This window comes from Haemaphysalis longicornis, unplaced genomic scaffold (genome assembly GCF_048455015.1).
Source record: "Haemaphysalis longicornis isolate Haplotype H1 unplaced genomic scaffold, Haemaphysalis longicornis Haplotype H1 scaffold_7, whole genome shotgun sequence".
In the NCBI taxonomy this organism is placed as follows: Eukaryota; Metazoa; Arthropoda; class Arachnida; order Ixodida; family Ixodidae; genus Haemaphysalis; species Haemaphysalis longicornis.
Window position 1 is genome coordinate 60,767,017 of NW_027526422.1, and position 20,444 is coordinate 60,787,460.

The window sequence follows — 20,444 nt, forward strand, 5'->3', positions numbered from 1 at the left end:
GGGGATTATGCTAAAGGACTAAAGATGGCATAGCCTTTCTCCTTTCTCGGCATAATGGGAACTGACCTTCAAGGAAGTCTCGTATGCTATGACCACTCGGTAGCAATGGGGGACATTTTTTTATAAGGCTGATGGGCTCATTGTTTCACAGGCAAATGCATTCAAAATTCTCGGGCATGGCATATGCACTTTTGCATTAAATAGTGTAAATTTTTCTGCCTCCTGCTGCCCCCTTTTGATTCAGATGTTTGGGTTGCCCGGCACGACGTTCTGGTCCCGCCGGTTGTTTGTAACCGTCTTCACCATATTCATGCAAGCTTTTGTGACCTCTAAGTTTAAATTAATGAGGTTGCCTTATTTTGCAATATTCAAATCTAATACATATCAATCAAGGCAGCAAGGCAGCTTCTAGCATTAAATCTTGCTCTGCTGTTTTTTGCGGTTGATATTCTAGATGGGCTGCTGTGTTGTGGTTATCCGGCATACTTATACTTCTGGCGCAATGAGGCAAAACTAGGCGGCATAAATATGAAAATTGCTATTCCATCTACTTAGTCGTCAATTCTTCGAAGAAAAGTTTTGCTTGCTTGTGGTCTGGCATTGGCAGTATTTCTCTGTTTCAAACATTAGGCTGTTTCCTTAGTTTCCTTTTTTTACTTCTAACTTGGTGTGTCAGATAGATTCGCTACAGACTTTGGGAAGGTGGAAAATCTCTGCAGAGGAATGAGATTACATAAGTTGGAGGACAAGGAGTGGATCCAGATGACAAGGATGTGAAGAATTGGTAGTCTTGGGAGTTGTATTTGTCGTTCAGTGGATATCAACAGGGTGACGATGATGACGATGACAAGTCTGCTCGAGTCATCTTAGTTAAGCCTGACTTTTTTCGCTCACTGGCATGTCCTGCTCTTGTGTCCTCCAGTGATGCAGGTGGGGAACATGATGATGACCCCCCAGCCTCAGCAGGGACCCATGCAAGGACAACTGCAAGGACAGCTTCAAGGACAACTCCAGGGGCCACTCCAGGGACAGCTGCAGAACCAACTTCAGGGGCAGTTGCAGAACCAGCTACAAGGACAACTTCAGGTACTGTTGGTCCCTGCATCATATTGCATTTGTGCTCACTGTTATGGAGGACGACGAGGAGAGGCCAAGGGATGGGGCTTGCATGCACCACCATCAGCACCGTAAAGTACTGTTAGGTTAGGGATAAAATAGTAAGGTGCAATCAAACATGGTGCTAAATGCAGCCATAAATCCCATTCACTAGCACTTGTTTTATTTATGAGCAAGAGGACACTCATCATTGAGCAGTGTGCTGTAGTGAAACCTTACGGTGTGACGGGATTACTAGCGTAACTAAGGACGAAACCAATGGGCGCATAATGACACCAGTCCTTTTTAGTTGTAGTGAAGTCTTCTTTTCATTCTTGTTACATTTACGCTGCTAATCATGTCTTAATATAATCATGTCTTAGTATCCTCATTACCAGCTGGGCCAACTTTCTGCTTTACCCTTTCAGCCACGAGTTTTTAGAGAAACTGAAGCAAAGCGATGTTTTCTGTGTTTTCTTAAATTATAAGGCCCCATAAGCCCACAAACAAAAAATTCTCTCCATCTTCCCGCGAGGGGAACCCTTGGGTGATGCAAGGCATCTCACGGGGTTCAATTCGCGTTTCCGTTATGTCGGTTACCCAAATGTGGTTGAAGTGTAGCGAACCTTAAATTATGCTCAATCACACGTAGATTTCCAATTACATAAGGAACGTCATGTTAGTATCCATTTCAACTCATCGGACCAGCAGGTGGATCAGCAGTCGGAGCAGTAGCAGCGAGAGCGACTGACGGAGCGACTGAGGAGCGCGCCGCAGATACCGCGGTTATATAGCTGCTCCACGAGAGAGAGTGATGAGAGAGAGACGCGCATGCGTGCTAACGCACATCTGGCATGGCGAGGAGAACGAGAGAGTGTGTAGCATACGCACGCTAACGGTGTGCTGACGAACAGCTGGCATGGCGAGGAGGAACGCGCTAACGCAGCTGGCAGGCGAGGGGAAAGAAGGACAGGCCGAGTGTAAGAGATGCCTTGCATCTAAAAATTGAGCTGGTAGTGCAAGTATTAACTGATTTATTTAAGAGGCAATTCATTAGGACATCTGGCAATTAAAAATTCTCTCTTGAGCAGAAACTTTTTTTTTGCATGTTTTCCGAAATTTTATGACCATGTGAGCCTACGAATAAATTACTCCCACCTCCCTTCACGGGAACCCCTGTGTAGATGCGACGCATAGGGGGTTCCGTTGTTGTTTCCGTTAGGTTGATTCTCCCATCGCGTGAAACGTGCCGTGAACCCCCTGCCGCGGCTATGACGCAACGTGGCGCGGCTATGATGCAACACAATCCACTTTAATGCATTTCAATCCAAGCCAATCCAATCGAATCCAATCCAATGCCCCTCGCGAGAGAGTGTTCGCTATCGGAGAGGAGAGGGGGTGAGCGGTGGAGAGCGCAGCTCGCGCGGCGAGGAGAATGGGGGAGGGGTGTGGACGGACAACAACAACGCCGTATGGAGGGACAAGGTGAGTGAATGAGATGCAGTCGCATCTAAAAGTGAGCTTCTTGGTGCATGTATTATGGATTTTCAAACTTGGGAGTAAAACTAGCACCTCTGTTTTTTTAGCCTCAATGTCGTACTTTTGTCTCCACTGGAGCTGTGGCGTCTTTGTGGTGTCCAGCGTGCGCTAAAATGTAACAACTGTGATGTCAATTGCAATAGTCATCCTTGAAGAACAATTCCCCAGAAAACTAGCAGTTTTGGTTTCGTTATCTATGCGCTATTGGAACTTTCATGTCGGGGCATCAGTTGACACGACCAGGGTTGAAAAGATTAACTGTCTTATGGTGTGATCTTATTCTAGCGAGAACAGGGTTGATTGGAGCCTCGCCTCTTCTTCTTTTTCTTCTTCTTCTCCAGAGCCAGCTTCAAGGCCAGCTACAAAACCCCCTGCAGGGCCAGTTGCAGAACCAGCTGCAGGGGCAACTTCAGGGGCAACTCCCAGGGCAGCTGCAGGGGCAGCTTCCAGGACAACTGCAAGGACAGCTCCAGGGGCAACTGCAGGGGCAGCTCCAGGGACAACTGCAGGGGCAGCTGCAAGGACAGCTCCAAGGACAACTGCAGGGCCAGCTGCAGGGGCAGCTGCAGAACCAGCTGCAGGGGCAGATGCGTCCCCAGCAGCCACAAATGATGGGCAACTGCGTGCCCATCACCATGCAAAAGATGCGCCCACAGGGACCCGTGCCCAACGTCTCCGTGGTGAGTGGCCCCATCACTCCTCTGCCCTCGGAGGGTACATACAGCCAGGGCTGTTAGTACACGCCGGCATAAAAGCCATTGTTGGGTTTATTTAACTTTTAACATTAGAGCTGTTTCAACAGCTCTGATGTTCAAAGTTTTGCCGTGTAGCGTTACCAGAAAAAAATACCAAGAAATAATACCAGGCACACGTGAGCATGCTCCTCGTGAGGAGCGCCTGGCGTCGGCCAGCTTGGCCTTTGAGAACACTCTGCCCAGCATTCGTGGCGTGATCTCTCGCATGATGTTCGCCTCACCAGTTCACGTGCATTTGCGTCTAAAGAGGGGAGCACAGAAGCCAGTTGCGAAGCCAGGCGAAGCCAGTTGCCACGGGTCCTAGTGCATACTACTATGGCCCACTTTGGGAGAGACGTGAAAGCCTGCAAACTAAACAATTCAGGCCTGTCAGTCATGGAGAACTTTCAGCGGCAAGTCTGGTGTGTGAAAGGTTTTGTTCGAGGGAACGTGTGAGCAAACAGCTTCGGAGTATTTTCGGCACCAGAGAGTTATTTTCAAGTCATTCCAAGGAAATGCTAACGTGGAGGGGCTTATGGCTTGGAAGTTAGGAAAGAGCAAAGCTTTTTACACTCGCGCGTTCTCCTCTTTTGGTCCCCTGACACAGGCTCCCCAGCAGGCCAGCTCGGTGCCCAACCAGTTTCAGAGCCAGGCACCACCAACATCAGTGGTAGCATCCCAGCTGGCCGTACCTGCTCCAGCTAGCGTGGCCTCTGTAAGTAGTCACACGCGACGTCTTTTGTGAACATTTGACACCTTTGGTGGGACATCTTTCTTGCATTGCTTGCCGTGTTGATAAAGTTGGAAAAAAAAAAAAAAAAAAACGCAGAAACCAGAGGCTCTTGATTTTGCCCTTTCGACTCTAGGTTTCTAGCCAGGGGCCAGGTAGCAACCAGGGAGCAGTGCCATCGCCCGTGGGAGGCCCTTCACTGCCCAACAGTGTCCCAAGGTAGGTGTCTTTCTGTGAAAGGTGCATATTTGGACAAGTTGATACTCCATTACAGACATGTAAAGTGCAAGGAATTTTGAGCGAGGGACAAAGGAAGGCGTCATCGACAAGCACTTGGCTTGGCTTTGTTTGTGCTGCACTGCACGCAGTCTTCTACTCCACTTGCAGTGCATTTCAGTCTGTATTTGGACTTGAGCAAAGTAAATATTCTTCTAGCGCTAGTGCCAACCAAGTATGAGGTGTACACAGTGCAGCTGGAGAACTGTTACTGATTGATCACGCCACTTGTGGGTGGGTGGGCCACAAAATTACTACTACTGCCACCGACGTTGCTTCAGGCTGCTTCTTTTCCCTCGAGTGTGGCGGCCTGCTTTGTGCGCTTCGTGTTCTCTTCTTCATTTCGGCAAGTGCTTCTTCTCGTGACATTTTTGCGAGAAATGTCTTGCATTCTACCTCGCAGTCAGATGGTGCAGTCTCCGGCTGGTGGCTACGCTCCGAGTCCATCATCATCCCAGGTGGTGCCCTCACCTGCAGGCAGCTTCATGGGTCGCACACCCGGCACTGTGGGGGCGCCTTCGCCCGGAAGTACCCTGAGCACCCCAGGCAAGTGCCACTGGGTGAATTTTGAACACCGAAGAAATTGGCACCTTTGGTGGCACATTGTATTGCTTAGGTATTGCTAGGGCACAATACCAGTAGTGACAACGGCCTTCAAATTTGTACCGCTCTGCGAGTCTGAAGCACGACGTTGACAAAGTTTTAGCGTGAAAACATTATTTGGATATGTTGGCAAAAGTGCGCACCTGGCTGGTGTCTGCGAAAAGTGGGCACAAATACAGCTAGCCTTAAGTGCGCGCTCAATTTCTTTTGGCTGTAGTGCGTTCAATAAGAGCGTATGCATCAAAAACAATGAAATATGAAGAAAAAACACTCGGTGCATGCTAGAGTCTCATCAGCTGTGACACAAATAAAAGCGTGTGCATTGGAAATCTCGCCCGCAGTGTCAGTTGGCCTGCAGCTTCTGTAGAAACAGTATCAGAGCAGCATGATAATGATTCTGCAACAGGTAGCTCCAGAGAGTCCCATGTTGATGTTGTAGGCTTAGTGTCGACATTGGAGGATGAATTTAGCTGAAAAGGCGTTTCCACTCGTGTGCTTTCATCTCAATAGAGTATGCACAGTGATCCTCTGCAACTCTTTTTGTGAATGATGTTTGAGCCGATACTTGCTGCTGCTTGCAACAACCCTTGACATTGCTGAAACTAAAACGCTGCATTGTCTATCTACCTGCGGTGGCTGGCTTTTTGTGCGAGTTGGGTGACAATCCTGCGCATTGATTGCTTTCACTTAGAGCCGGGCAGTCATAATAATGTGCGGTAAAAAAAAGGCCCTAGGCCTAGAGCCGTGTTGCACTAGTTATCTCAATCTCCTTACGTGCTGTGGATTATGTGACCAAAGTTATGGGGGCAGAAGTTAAATGGGTAAATAAAACTCGCAGGCAATGTTGGAGGCACCACGCCCAGCCCGGCAGCGCGCACCCAGACTGACGACCAAGCCTACCTGGAGAAGCTGAAGCAGCTGTCCAAGTACATCGACCCGCTGCGAAGGATGATTGCCCGCATTGACAAGGATGAAGGCACGTATACCTCTTTTATGTTTGCTTTGCGCGCCCTTGTGCGGGCACCTGTTTGACGGCCGTGGGCTCTGCTATTAGGAACTCTATATTCCTTGTCGTAAAAAGAGAAGCGAAAGAAAAGGAAAAGAACACGACGACCTACTTTGGTGGGGAGACGGTGCAATGTGTTACATGCGTGAAGTTGGGGTTGCAGTCTTACCTAGCCAGCTACAGTTCGCAACGGCACGCAGAGGTTTTAGTTGCTAAGAGTGTGCAGCATCCTGGTTTGACTTATTGGGAGGGTGAAGACAGACTCCAAAAAGCTGAGACTAACAACGGGCTTTATTAAGCCGCTGACATGTACAGTCTTTGTCAAAATTTTCAAGGCCAAGCCGAAGGTGCGGAGACCGCAAAAAAGTTCAGTGTAGAAGTTTACGTCCCGAGCGAGGCTGAAATGTTACATGCCGGAAAGCTAGAGAAAACACCTTCCTTTCTTGCTGTCATAAAATATTTGTCACATTTAAGGGGGGACGCGGCTTTCAACTTCGGAAAAATGACCAAAACATCGTTTTTTTGAAACCCGCATATTCGGCTTCTATGTTTCCTATTCTGTGCGACTGCAAAGTTTTTACGCTGAAAAGCGTCGCAAAGTGGCATAAAAAAATACTTTTGTCAGGCGCGGTGACAAACTATCAGCGCAAAAGGGCGAAAAAACGGCAATTTTCGGAGCGCTCTATCTCCGCAACGGTGCCACCGGGCGCGGCCATTGTGATATGGTTAGATCGGCCGAGCGATCGTTTTTCCGGTTCCGCTCGTCTCTTTTATCTTCGTTTATTCACAAACGCACAAACGGCAGAAAAGAAACGACGCACAAACGAAGCTAGAAATAGATGCTGAACCGCTATTGGTCCTCCGGTCGGGGCGCAGAACGACGACCCTCCTGATTGGATGTCGCGGGCGCAACGCAAGATGGCGGCCGCCTGAGCTGCGTAGCGAGCGGATTGAGTTCATTTTCGCCGCTTCGCTCGGCCGAGTTTCTGTTCAGTCTGTGGTATTCAACACGGACGTTATTGCGATGGGAATGCCAGAGATAACAAGCCAGATTACGGGAAGTTGTGTGGCTCGAAAGGCGGAGGTCATCGAACGCTTCGTGGTGCGCGTGACTCTACCGTCGCCAGACCCCGGAGGGTGACGCGGTGTGCGCGCTTGCGATAGCGGTTCGTGAAGTGAACTTTTAGTCGGATTTGCGATGTTTACACGCTTAGTTATTGCTGTGTTTTGACTGTGGGCTCGCTAGCCTTGAGAAAGAAACGGTCGACGCGTCAAACGCTGCGGCGCGCACGTCATAGCCGACGCGCATTGGAGTATCACGACTGGGCAACCATTTACGATTGAACGCCAGTAGTTGTAATTAATGCCTGCGACGTTAGTTTTAATCTTAAAAGCGACCTGACCAGCCATATCAGGTATAATCAAAGCTCGATATGTCGCGGTAAGCGTGCGCTGCGATGCGCGCGAGCCATATCGCCTTTCTTGCGCAACGTTTCCCGTGCACTTGTAATTTTCATGCAAACAGGTTTGAGTTAGTAATATAGGAATAAAAATATGCTCTCTGCGTTAAAAATGTACGTTACTGTGGCAGCATTTAACAGTGATTTTTTTAGGGAAATTATTGATACCATTGCTCAGGGCATACTGGCTGTGCTGCGAGAAATATTGGATGCCTTGAATGTCAAAAGTAGTAAAAAAAATATGCTCTTGCATTGAAGTTGGGAGTTATGCAGAATACTCTACCAAGCTTCAAAGTAGCTCATTTTTAACCTTGTGGTATGCAAACTTTTGGCAATGAACACCTGCACTATGAGTACTAAGTTGCTGTGCCAGGCAAGATAAAACATGAAAAAAAAGCCAAAAATGTTCAAATTTAAGTTAAAAAAATGCTTAACTTGTTGCCATGGTGACAACACTGCAAAAGGAGGTTGCCCAGTGCGATACAGCCAACCAACTAACCTACTTTGCATTGAAAGCCCATTGAAACCCATCTCCCCTCTGTTTGGTTTGCAAAGGGGGGTATGTACTCTTCATGGAGGAGCTGAAAATGATGTTTTCTGGAAAGAGAAAGGCTGAAAAGGCACTCCAATTTCAAGGCAAGGCCTTCCAGAAGCCCCATGTTCAAAAGGACATGAAAGGCTACAACCGTGACGACTTTTGATATGTGAAACCTATGTTGCAACTTCGGAAGCCATTTTCTCAAAACAGTTTTTTTTGCCACCTGTGTCGCTTGTCCCAGGGATTTCTTCGTGACTGCTGGGTCTATTTTGATTCCGTTTCTTGCATTACATTCCTTGATGAACTGTTCAGGTCGTGACACTTTTAGTTTTCCAGATTTGTTTTTTGTGATTTTTTTATTCAAATAATCGTTCACAGTTGACATGCCTGTTGCACATTAACCTCTAAAAAATGAAAACTAAAAAACATTGTGTTGTAAAAAAAAATTCTAAAACTGTCACGACCTCGTCCATTCATTTGGGAATGCAAAGCACTTCGAACAAGTTTTCTATCGTGTTTTATAAGCCGCTCAAGCTCGGTACAAGCGGAACAGAAAGAAAATTTCATACATAAAAAAGTTATCAAAATATTAACTTCAAATTTTTATGGTGTTATCACAGAAGCATTTCCAGTTGCTGTGCCAATTTTCATCAAAATCCACAAAGAAATAAAAAAGTTGATTTTGAAAGCCACGTCCCCCCTTAAACACAAAGCTTATTTTTTGAATTCTTTGTAGTCTTGTAGGCTTGGGATTGGCCTAGAAAATTTTGACAAAGGGTGTACAAGTAGGGGCACATACAGTGCCACGTCATGACAACCTATGGTCGGTATAACCGGAAGGGTTGTTGGCCACATGTGGTCGCTCTGGACAGTTGCATTACTACGACCTGGAATGTGGACCAGCAAGCATTATTTTTTCTGCATTTCGTATATTTTGCTGCTTTTTGCATTGTTTACTGTCTCTCTCCATCTGCCCCAACGGTGAGAGCATAACTTGTTGTGTGATGCCATGGCCTAGCGGTCTTCTCCCAAGTATTGACCCAAGACACCTTCAGCTGGTGCCAAAATTGTCTCCAGCACTGCAAACCACACTGCTAGCTGACGCTTACAGGCTTTGGTGTGCTGGTAGCCCACAACGCTAAAATAGGGCTGTTTGACGTTGCCATTTAATAGGCATGTTATTACGACAGCGCATGCGAAGTCGTTGGTGAATACTTTTCACTTTGAAAAAAGAAAAAGATTGCACTGATAGTAAAGAATGATGAGAAATGTAGTGTAAAATAAGGGAACGGCCACCGTAGTGGTCTTATTTAAGTTCTGTGAGATGGTACTGCTGTAGAAAGTGGGCGTGTTAAAAATAATCTTCCGTAACTGAGCTCATTTTAATTTCACATGCTAATCTTACTCTATCCTATCTTTCTTTATTTCTTTCTCTTTTTTCTTTTTTGTAATTGTCGACTTACGTGGAGTAACTTTTTGCGCAACAAAAAAAAAAAAGAAGAAGAAGAAGGAAAAAAACCGCTACTCGTGCAAGGCCAGCGGAAGCATGGAAGAGCACATTTATTTTTGAAACGCTGTGATTAGACGCCCACCTGTGACACTTTGAACTTAGTTTGCGGGATGCCCATCTGTCATGTGGCATTACTTGTTTTGAGCTGTATCAGTTCGACACTGACCGCAATGAGGTGGTTGCGCTGTTTCGTGACGAAGTCAGCAGCATGACGTGGCGGCATTGCATCACTGCTGTGCATGCCGGCGTCTTCCGTAGCGACGGCCACGGAAACCTTTCCGAGCAGGTTCACTTGCGTAAACGTGCTCCCGCTGGAGTTCTCTCGATGGTCGATACGTCGAGTCTTCGGGCGGCAGTTGAACTGCCAATTTCTTCAGCCATTAAAATAGCGCTTCTCTTCAAACGGGCATCTTACTGAGCGCAACGTTGCCATCAAAGCACGTGAGGGCGGGGCCTCCACACAGTATGGCGCAAAAACACAGGCAAAGCGCTGCGCATGCCGTCAGCACCACCACTACCACCGTCGAAAAAAATCAAGGAACTGAAGAGAGCCAGTTTTGGCTTGTAGGGGATCCAAATGGCTCTGGCACATGTTGCCTACATAGATTGCAAAATGGCCAAAACGGTAGCTGTTGATGAGGATTGGGTGCATCATTGCACTGTTTAGGCACCTCGAATTTTGGTATTCGATTGAAATGCAAGAGTTGACTTAGCTTGCAATAATAAGAAGAAACACGTGTTACAATTGAGTAAATACGGTAGCTGTAAGTAAGTAACCTTGTGTGGCTATGTGAGTGGAATTAGTGAAATTTGCACGTGTGACTTTCTCTTAAAACACTTACGTGTCCCACTTTGTTTACAGACCGCAAAAAAGAGCTCAGCAAAATGAACAACCTTCTTGACATCCTGTCAGACCCCAACAAGAGGTGAGATCCTTTCTTCCGGGTTTGGTGCTGCTGGTATCCCACAACTTCGCGGTAGCTCACACGCCACAGCATGGGTTGGAATGCTCTTCTGGGCCTCTTGCCTGCCCTCTCTGCCTTTTGCGAGTCCCCATTCCTATTTTGGCTGTGCATGCAAGTCGGGCTGTATTTTTCCTGGTGCTGGGTTGCTCATACAAGTGTTGTTATCGGCTGGAAAATATTTCGTCACGCTCTTTTTTGTGGCATTCCACATAACAAGCTTTGTAACTACACCCCGCAAACACTTCTACTACTGCTGCTGCTATTTGCTCAACTTTGCGCTGTTCGATGCCCCACTAACTGAAGGTTTGGGTGTAGATAGGAAAAATGAGAGATTTTTGCAACCAGCAACTTGAGAGTGCTTACTTGCTAAGTGTTGTTTTCTAAGCAAACCTTGAAGCATGGCAGTGCTGTGTAGTTACTGTGCTTCTTGTCGTGGCGACTACAGTTTATGCCAGAGTCCCTCAGGATTTTATTGTCTCAAAGCTTAGAGCTAAGCCTTGTACAGGGAGTTGATAATGGGACCAGTAAAGCTTTCAGCTGGTATTTACACAGTGAAAAGCATTCTTCACTGCTTGAATTGTTACTTATGAAAAAATTTAAAGGGACCCTGCAGCACTTACCATCGACTATTCGGAATGTGTTTTGGGGTAAAGTCTATTGTCCCAGCAATCTCCTCCCGCAAGAATTATGAAAATCCGTTCAGTATCACCGAAACTACGTGCGATGAGAAATCACACATAATTGTCCCCTCTCAACTCGACCACGGACAATGCGACAAAGCTGCGCGCTCTCTCTCGGACAGGGGGGTGACTGGCGGCGTTCTCTTCGGCGGCCTTCGATATATCACAGGCCGGGGGTCTTTTCTTTTTCTCCGCAATGGGGAGGGGTCTATTTCTGGTCTGGTGCCACAGAAAAGCAGGCATGGCTGCCTGCTCGCAAGCAGGCACTCAGGCTGGTAGAGCGTTTTTGAAGCAATAAACGTTTACAATATTGTAGCGTGTTCTCGTTGAAAGGGGAGTATTGAGTTCATCACTCAAACTCTGCGCGCACTCAAAACACAAAAGAAACGCCAAAACTATGCGTACAGGTTCAGACATGGAAGAGGGTGATACACAGTGCCGACGATGGCGGATCATCACAGGAAATGCGAGAAATAAGCCGCGAAGTTGACTAGCGACAGCCAATAAATAGGACAGCCATGGCTGCAATGACGTCATTTAGGCCATGCCAGGGGTGCATAATGAGGAAAATTGAAGAGAGCACGGTTGTGTTTTCCTTGTCTTTCACAATGATTTGCGCGCTCACTGCTTCACGTGCACGTGTAATATTTGGTCAGGTATTCCTGGCAGTGTAATCTAAACATCGCTCAGTTTTACTTGCACTGCTCAAAGAGTGTTGCAGGGTCCCTTTAACAGAGAGATCAAAGGACTGGGTTTAAAAGACAGTGCCTGTTTGCTAGCTACGAAACTTTAATGGCAGCAAAGCAGAGATGTCACAGCATTACCTGTGGCATGCAGTAGCTCAGTGGGACATGTGTGGCTTTTTAAACCACCTCTGTTTAGCATCGCTAAGTCAGCTTATCTTTACCTCTCCCTCTCTCTCCCTTTGCTTGTAACAATTGTTGTCTTCTCTTCTCATCGTACTAGCTGTTAACTGTCAGCTAACTTGTGTTGTGTTCACGTTTCTCTTTTTTCTTTTCTTCCTTTTTTTTTTCGTTGCACGAGCAGATCAATGTGAGTAAAAGTTGGTGTCAGACCTGCATATTACCTTTTTTCCCACTGTTTTGCAAATCCTTTAAAGAAATGCATTAATAGCTAGCAAAGGAGCATTCAGTGAAGGTCAGTGTGCCCTGTAACGTGGCCAGTTCAGATAGGAGAACATTAATAACTGGCAGGGCACCATTTATCAGAGTCCTCCGGGTCCTCTGACAAGGCACAGCTTACTAATTCCTTTGAGTTGCCTGTTTCAAGTTTACTGAACTTCACTTCTCGTTGCCTGCCGTTCTGTGCCAAGCAACAAGAACTTATGCTAACTTAATTTAATGCATGGCATGTTGTTTAGTTAAGTGTGTGGTAAATGCATGCTTTTGGTTTCTGACTAGCATGAAATGAAGAATGTAGAGAACTGAAGTGTTGAGGGCATGCTGTGTGTGTTTGATGCACGTGTCCCATTCTCGAGGAATGCTCTGTGTTTTACAGCATTAGAGTCCCGTTCTGTTGGCTTGTATCTGCATGAGCAGTTTTGTCCAAGGCTTCCCGAGAGTGGCACCATTGTCAAGTTGTCAATGTGCGTTCTGCAGGAACAGTGCCGCAGCCTGAAGGAAACTCAGATCTCAGCTGCAACTTGAGACTTCTGGGGTATCAGTTACCTTAAAGCTGGAACTCACGGCAGGACGTTGTTTCGGGGTGACAAGCCAAATTTTTGGTGCAAGCCCTAGGCTGCACGTTCCTGGAGCTGTGTGCACAATGTGAAATGTTTTTGGTGAGCAGGTATCTTTGCAAGAGCTGTGACCAAGCTGTTGATTTTGTGCTGGTTGCATGTCCATCTGGTTGCAAACGTGGTGGCTGCCTTCCCCCTTTTTTTTTTTTTTACGTTACTAGTTTCAGTTGTGGTTGATAGTGAAATCGTCTTTTTTTTTGTCTTCCTTTCTTTTCTATTTTAATTGGGTTGTAGGCATGGATTGGTTAGCTGTAGTTAAGATTGATCAGCCATTATGACGGTGCTCATGTCGGCAGTCCACCAACATTTCTGAATCTGATTTCACTGCGTGGAAAGCATTATACATTATGCAAGGGATGATTAAACTTAATGAAGTTAAAAATGAAAATTTTACTAGCATTAAAGTCTGGCACAAAACATGGAAACATGGAAAATAAAGAATATGGGTGCACGTTGAGGACCTATGAGGGGTGTAAAGTAGACAGTGTCCCTCTACTGTGGCATGCCTCAAAGCCCAGATGTAGTCTCGGTGCATAAAACCGTGATTTCAACTTTGAGGCCTGTATCAGTGCTGTGCAGGGTGTTTGTTGATAACTTGGCACTGCGAGACGTCTGCATCGAGCCTATTGTAGAGGTCTGGATGTTTGGGTTAGACTAAATCTTCACACCGTGTTTTAACCAGATGACTCGCATAGCTTATTTCCTGCAGTATGTTGCGTATAGCTAGGAGTGGTTAGAGAAAAACCTTCAACCTGTTGAAGTGGTTGCTGTTGTTCCAGAAATGGAGCATCTCATCTCTTATCAAATGTTATCAAGATATCTTTTGGAGCAGTTTACTGCAACTTGAATTTATAGTCAACAGGTGCCTTTAGTTGCAGCATTCAAGTCTTGCTCTTTATGATCATAGTCTTGCATTCATTTTGCATTCATAGTCTCGAGTTCAAAGGTTCACTTTCCGCAACTTGCTGCTTCAGTCAGCACAGTGACAGCTTTGCTCGAGAATGAAAGTCTGCCATGCTAGCTTTGTTCAGCAATGGGTTCTGAGTCTGCTAGCCAGCTGTGTGTTACGTGCTTTTATCGTCTTTTTTATATGGCTGCAGCTTAACACCTTCTACATCAAAATGAGAACTGCTGTGTGATTGCCCTGTCTGATTAACTGATGCTAGTGCTCTCTGCACAAGATTTATGGCAACTTTGCTGGAGAAGCTCTTGAAGCATGTTCTAGGTGGAAATACCTCTAGAAGCAATGGCATGTCAACAAATTACGTGCGTCAACTGGTTTTTATTTATTAAGTGCAGAGCGCTTTATGGGCTCGCCTTGTCTTAGCTCGCTAACGGTCGATGCGACTGCCGGAATCAGGCGGCGCAGCGAGATAACGGACCCAAGTAGAGCCCTCTGTATTGGCGTCAGGGAGTCACGCTGAGGCTTCAAAAAACCACACAGTTTAAATTGTCATAACCGTTCGAACCTCGTGAACTGCTGGCGCTTGTCATACATCTCCCCGTTGTTTAGCGCAAAGAAAACTGCAGGTACATTTCAGGCAAAATCTGTGTAAATAACGGCCAGCACCCGCGTTCATTTAGTTAAGAACGCTCGTTGGGTTCCTAACCTAAGCTAGTAAGCGAAAAAAGTGGCCGTGCAAGAAAGAAATGGCGCGTTCAAAATGACGCAGAAGGGCTCCAGCCGTGCAAGAAAAAAATGGCGCATTTGAAATGCCGCAGAAACGCTTTAGCCGTGCAAGAAAAATATTACATGTTCGAAATGATGCAGAAAGACTCCAGATGCGCAAAATAAAATTGTGCGTTCAAAATGATGCAAAACAGCTCCAGCATACGAAATTAAAGCAAGCGCAAAAAGAACTGAACTCCCACTGGCGCAGTTTCAGGCAGGGGGCGCGTGAGCACTGCGAAGGCGGGAAATTTGATTTGCATTGGGTGGCAGCAGTGAGCGGATAACAGCGCTGCAGCCCATTATGGCGAACCACTGCTCTGCACTTCCGACAGCTTTCACATTGAGTGGAATGGCTTTAATTTTTTTATATATAAGTTGATGCAAATGGTATCTATATTATTTCTTTGTTGGTCTTCGGCTCATGTTGCCAAGATCTGTGCCTATCCTTTCTTACTTCCTAGTAGCACGTGCTAAAAAGAGCACGGGTACGGGGTGCTATATATCCCCTCCTTTTCTCCGATTGCCCAGGTGTCCAATGGAAACGCTATTAAAGTGCGAACAAGTCCTTGAGAGGCTGGAACTCAAAGTCAAATCGGTGAGTTGTTTTTAATGTGCCTTGCTGTTGCTCTTGGCCACTCCTTCTTCAGAGCTGCATTGTTGCTGTTGTTGAGAGTTAAAGGAGCCATGAAGAGAAAATGCAAGTTGGTTTTATTCGAAAGATTTCGTGTTTTATAGTGCCCCCAGCGCTTGTCCGGATACAAAAGGTGCTTTATTCACTGAGAAATTAAACAATTTAGGTTAAAATTTTGATTTTCCCGCTCAATCGTGCGTTTTCGTGGTCCCAAGTGACATCACTGAAACCGACCGCTCTGCAGCCTAGAGTACCTTCATTTCTGCATCCGCCGTACAGGGTAGAGACACGTATACGCTGGCGCCGCCATTTTTGGTTGCTCGCTCGCCGCCGAAGCAAGTCATTGTGTCAAAACCGCGCTAAAATTATCGCCGCAACGCGGTTTACTGAAGAAGTTTGAATCATATTGTCTGTTTCGCGTTGCTAGGTCCCGTGGGAAACGAAAAGAATAACGCGTTGAGCCCGTTGGCCCAATTGCGGCGGCACGGGACCGTTCAAAGGTTGTCTCCACCCTGTACAGCTGTGTTGGTTTGTTCCCGCGTTTCTTTACGTTCCGTAACCTAGATGGCGCCACCATACCGTGGCAAGCGTTTGGTTTGTTTTTGCCCGCATTTAAACCTGGCTTGTTTTTGTTCTGGGAGAAAATATTCGTTCCCTGAAACAGTGCTCGCTCGACAAATGGGGTCACGTAAGACACCGTTGCTTGCGTCAATCGGCCAGTGTCGTCTGAGACAACCCCAAGCCCCGTAGTGCTGTGCAGCTAAACCAAAGCATGCTGTGCGCAGTACGAACAGCAGAACGCATCAGTACTTCTATGTTTACATGTGCTTTCGTAACTTCCACTGTTTGTCCCATCATTCTTATTGCTTTGTAAAGAATGTGCCCTAAATTTAAGCGCAAATCGCTCGTTCGTCTAGTTTGGAAGTTCTACCTAATTTGCGTCTGCTTCTGCCAGCCTCCGCCAATCGCAGAGCTTAGCTCATGTGACGACATAGGTTCTGTTGCGGGAAATGAGCTGGTGGGTCGCATGACCATTCCCGTTTTTCCTAATTATGTAGCTTATTTGAGCGAAGTTTACGTTAAAAGTGGTGTCGGTATGATTCTAACGAGACAATCTTTTGAATGAACCAAACTTGTGTTTTCTCTTCATGGCTCCTTTAATAAGGCTTGTCTATAAACAGTGGTAATTCATGCTATGATTTTTTTTTTTTTTCCTTCGTTGCTGCGTTTTTAAATCACAGCTGGTTTCACTCCTTCGTTGTGCCTGGAGCGGTTGTTTATCATTGGACATGAAGACACACTGACATTGGTTTGGTTTGCTCAGTGGCAATAATTGAACAAATACCTAATTATTATTCAGGCAGGCTAAATGTCAGTTCACCAATTGGCATACTGCAGGGAAGTGTAAAAGTGCATCCATGGCGTGGTGTTCTCAGGGGAACTTGTCAGTTGGGAAGGTGGTTAAAATTTCTTTTGCCTTTTTTATTGCCAAAGTTGTAAAGAACATGGGATTTTTGAGTCTTCTAATTGGTTTGTTAAAGCTTTGAAATGATGAACAAGTGCTGCTCCCTATCGAGTTGGCTGCCTGCTCACCTCTTCCCTTGCCCCTTCCAGCCTAAAAAGGAAAAATATCCTGCAGCTGCTCATGTAGTCTCACCGAACCAAGCTGTACCTTGACTGCGTGCCTTGGGTTGCAGCATCTCGGTTTATTGTACACCAGAAAAAAACAGGAGTAACCTTTGGCCTGGAAGTCTGAATCGAATCAACTCACATCAAACCAAATCGGAAGGAACAAAGAAACAGGAGGGAAGGGTAAATGTGGGATCAATACACATGCGGCCAGTTTCTGGTCCAGTGGCAAGTTATCACGCATTGATCAGTACGGCAAACAAGGTACAAATGATCAGCGAAAACGATCCAACATCTCTCTCTCTCCCTCCCCTCACTGTTGCAGGCGGAAGGCTTTGTGGTGGGCGCTGCCGCCGGTGTTGGGGGCGTGGCCCCCGTGGGCAGCGGTGGGGGGCGTCTGCAGGAGCAGAACCTGTGCCAGCCCCTGCTGGACGCGGTGGCCAGCCACATCAAGTCGCCCATGTTCAACCACACCCTGAGCCGCGTCTTCGGGCCCGCCATCACCACCCTGCTCGGGCCCGCACCCAGGAGGTGGGCGGACGAGATGAAAGGGGAAGAGGGGAAGGGCCTAGCCATGCCTAACCTGGCCTGGCCAGGAAGATTCAAGCATAGAGTTTCATACTAACATACACTAGAGGGAAATCTGGGCCCGAATTCTCTAAAACGACGGGGCATCACTTTTAAACGACGGGGTAGCGCCATGCAAATGCATGTGTTCCTGGGTTGGGGCCGTCGCTTTGGGGTGTTTTGCGAAGGGACTGAGCCACAGAAAAGCAGTGTGGCAAGGGCGCGAAGCGACACCGACTGCCCCCCGTCATTTCGTTTGTAGCTTCGCACCCAAGCCACACTGCTTTTCTGCGGCTCAGTCCCTTCGCAAAACACCCCAAAGCGACGGCCCCAACCCCGGAACACATGCATTTGCAAGGCGCTACCCCGTCGTTTCAAAGTGACGCCCGTTTTTTTAGAGAATTCGTTCCCTGGTGCCACTGTCTAGGGGAGCCACGCTTTGGCGAGCATTCCGTCATGTGCCAGGCAGGCACGTTCCACTTGTACTTGGCATGGCTCACGAACAGGCTGGAAAGTTGCCTTTGGCTACAAAAAAGCAACGAATTGCTGTAAAAGATTATTCAAGTTTGTTTTGTTATTATAAAATTGAACCTCCAAAAAGATTAATTTGTCAGTGAAAATTTACAAGCTTCATGCGCTATAAACAAGAAAAAATGTTGCCCTTTTTTGTTGATTTTAGCTTCTAGACAAAAAAACGAAACCACATGGCTAGCTAAGCCAAGTGGTTTAGCTAAGTGGCTAGCTAAGCCAAATTGGCGCTGTACTTGCAGGCCGTCGTGGGCGGCCTGCAAGTACAGCGCCATATCATATTCAATGAGGCGTTGCGGAAAAAGCACCGGTTTTACGACGACACATGAACTACCGTCGGCAATCCGAATTACATAGCCCAAGTGTTGAAACTCTCAATTCACACAATTTTTGCGGCCAGTTTTAGTACAAATTTCACCTTAACTCTTTCGGGACCGCCGGAAAAAGTGATGAAAAAGGGAGGTCGCGGTACAAATTTTTTTTTTTTTTACATAAAGCAAAGGCACCATCCTGCCTTAGCATATACCAAAATGCAGCTAATTATATGTTCTTTTACATACAATACCAAGTTTTACTTCAACACTGACGATAGAACCATGAAAAAATCTGAAACAAAGAACTTCGTAAAAAAACTACAGAAAAATATAGAAAAAAGCGTAAATATAAAAATATTAAAAAAGAATAAAATTATTTCAGGATATAAAAAATCTAACACAATGCTTTGTTTCTTCATTGAAAAAGTTTTATGCGGCTAGGTGTAACTGGTTTTTTGTTTTGTGTGTGATCTCTTTGGCACTAGGGCCATGGCTACGTCGTCGCCCAGGTACACGCCGGGCTCTTGTCTCGGCGAAAACTTGATCCGTTTCTGCGCTGGTGGCAGGAGATCACCACCATATGTAGTTAACACCCTAGCGAATAAATATAAACCTGCCAGAACATAGTTCGAGCGCACATACCTACTCCAGAGCCAATTGAAACCGAAACCAACACCCACCTTTGAGCGCGATTTGATGTTCCAGGCTGATCGACACCCGAATCCTCACTCGAGCTGAAATCCGATCTCTAAAGCCGCATTTCGACTCTTCACTGCCACTCTCATCGTTAAAATCCACAGTAGAAGGCGAAGATATGCGAGCCGAGACGAGGCGGATTTCTTATCGCGCTCGCACGAGTATGACGCCATGTTTGTTTACATTCGAAACCGCTGCCCGCCAGAATAAAATATCTGACGCGTTGCCGCCTGGCGATAAAAAAAGAAACTTCACAAAAGAAAAAACTCCAGTTTTCAAACTATCGCCTAGATGTCGCTAGGTGTTCCCTCGAGCGAAAATTTGTATTCTGCAGGCTCGCGAAACCATCGATCATATGTGATCGATCGCCTATGGAGCGGTCCCGAAAGAGTTAAGTGGAGAGGTAGCTACATAGCAGTTGTCTCTGGGCGATGGGCAAGGCTTTGAAACCTCAATAACTGGTTAAATGAACTGTAAAACCGAAACCTCGATTTTACGAAATTCTCGATTTAACGAAATTTTCGCCCGCAAGTACGACTTTGTTATATCGAGGTTTAACTGTATATGTATGTATGAAACTCTATGGGTTCAAGAGAGAAAGGCACCTCCTACTTCGCCTCTATTTTGTAACTTAGTGCCTTTGGGAAAGGGCGAATGCGCAGCCAACAAAGGGCATGGCTCCAGCATTGGCAAGTTCCAGCAACCATACGAATCTGAGTACATCAGCACAAATCCTGGATAGATCGGGCTACTCGTGTGGCACACTTCACAGTGCATGCTCGGGTCTCACTCCATGAGGTACACGCAAACTGTAGTGACATCTTGGCTGACAGCATTTGGTGAGTGCGTGTGTGCTTGCAGGTCTACCAGCCCCCCCATTACGGTACCGGCCAAGCGTCGACGGCTAGCGGAGGAAGCGGTGGAGATCCCAGACCTGCTCCAGGGGGAGATTGCCCACCTTGATCAGCGCTTCAAGGTGCAGCTGGACCCCAGCCAGCACCTGGGCTCTCGCACCGTGCACCTCATCTGCCAGCTCGGTAAGTGGGGCTGCTGCTGATGATGGCTGCAGTGAGCCCAGGAGGGGTGTCAGCGCCGCCGTGAGGTTTATAGCCATTGGTGAAACAAGTACCTGGCCGTGGTTGGGGACTCAGGCACGAGTCCATTAGTGCATAAGTGGCTAAGACGTTGCAGAGGTGCTGCAGTTCTTGTATTGCTGAAATCAGCAGGTAATTAGATGGTGTGCTCCTGAGGAAAAATAGTCGACTGTTATTGTGGCATTTTTATTTCTGCAAACAGTTGATCAGCTAGTTGCACAAATGTTTGTGTGGCCATTGTTCAAAACCAAAAGCCAGGAAGCAGTGTGTCTATCAAGTCTCATTTTGCCAATCATATTTTATTGGTAGAAACAAAAAAAAATAGTCGACTGTTATTGTGGCATTTTTATTTCTGCAAACAGTTGATCAGCTAGTTGCACAAATGTTTGTGTGGGCATTGTTCAAAACCAAAAGCCAG

General features: G+C 46.6%; 1 protein-coding gene across 5 annotated transcripts in view; it reads left to right on the plus strand.

The window, feature by feature from the left end:
• The window catches only part of Med15 (mediator complex subunit 15), a 154,848-nt gene that overhangs the window by 127,636 nt on the left and 6,768 nt on the right, over positions 1-20,444 (plus strand). For all 5 annotated transcript variants that reach the window (XM_077677520.1, XM_077677525.1, XM_077677522.1 and 2 more), the window contains 10 exons: positions 923-1,086; positions 2,976-3,314; positions 3,976-4,083; positions 4,235-4,317; positions 4,778-4,920; positions 5,816-5,953; positions 10,354-10,417; positions 15,096-15,162; positions 17,153-17,358; positions 19,794-19,969. In XM_077677520.1, coding sequence (XP_077533646.1) covers positions 923-1,086; positions 2,976-3,314; positions 3,976-4,083; positions 4,235-4,317; positions 4,778-4,920; positions 5,816-5,953; positions 10,354-10,417; positions 15,096-15,162; positions 17,153-17,358; positions 19,794-19,969 — 1,488 coding nt within the window. The remainder of the gene's footprint in view (positions 1-922; positions 1,087-2,975; positions 3,315-3,975; positions 4,084-4,234; positions 4,318-4,777; positions 4,921-5,815; positions 5,954-10,353; positions 10,418-15,095; positions 15,163-17,152; positions 17,359-19,793; positions 19,970-20,444) is intronic.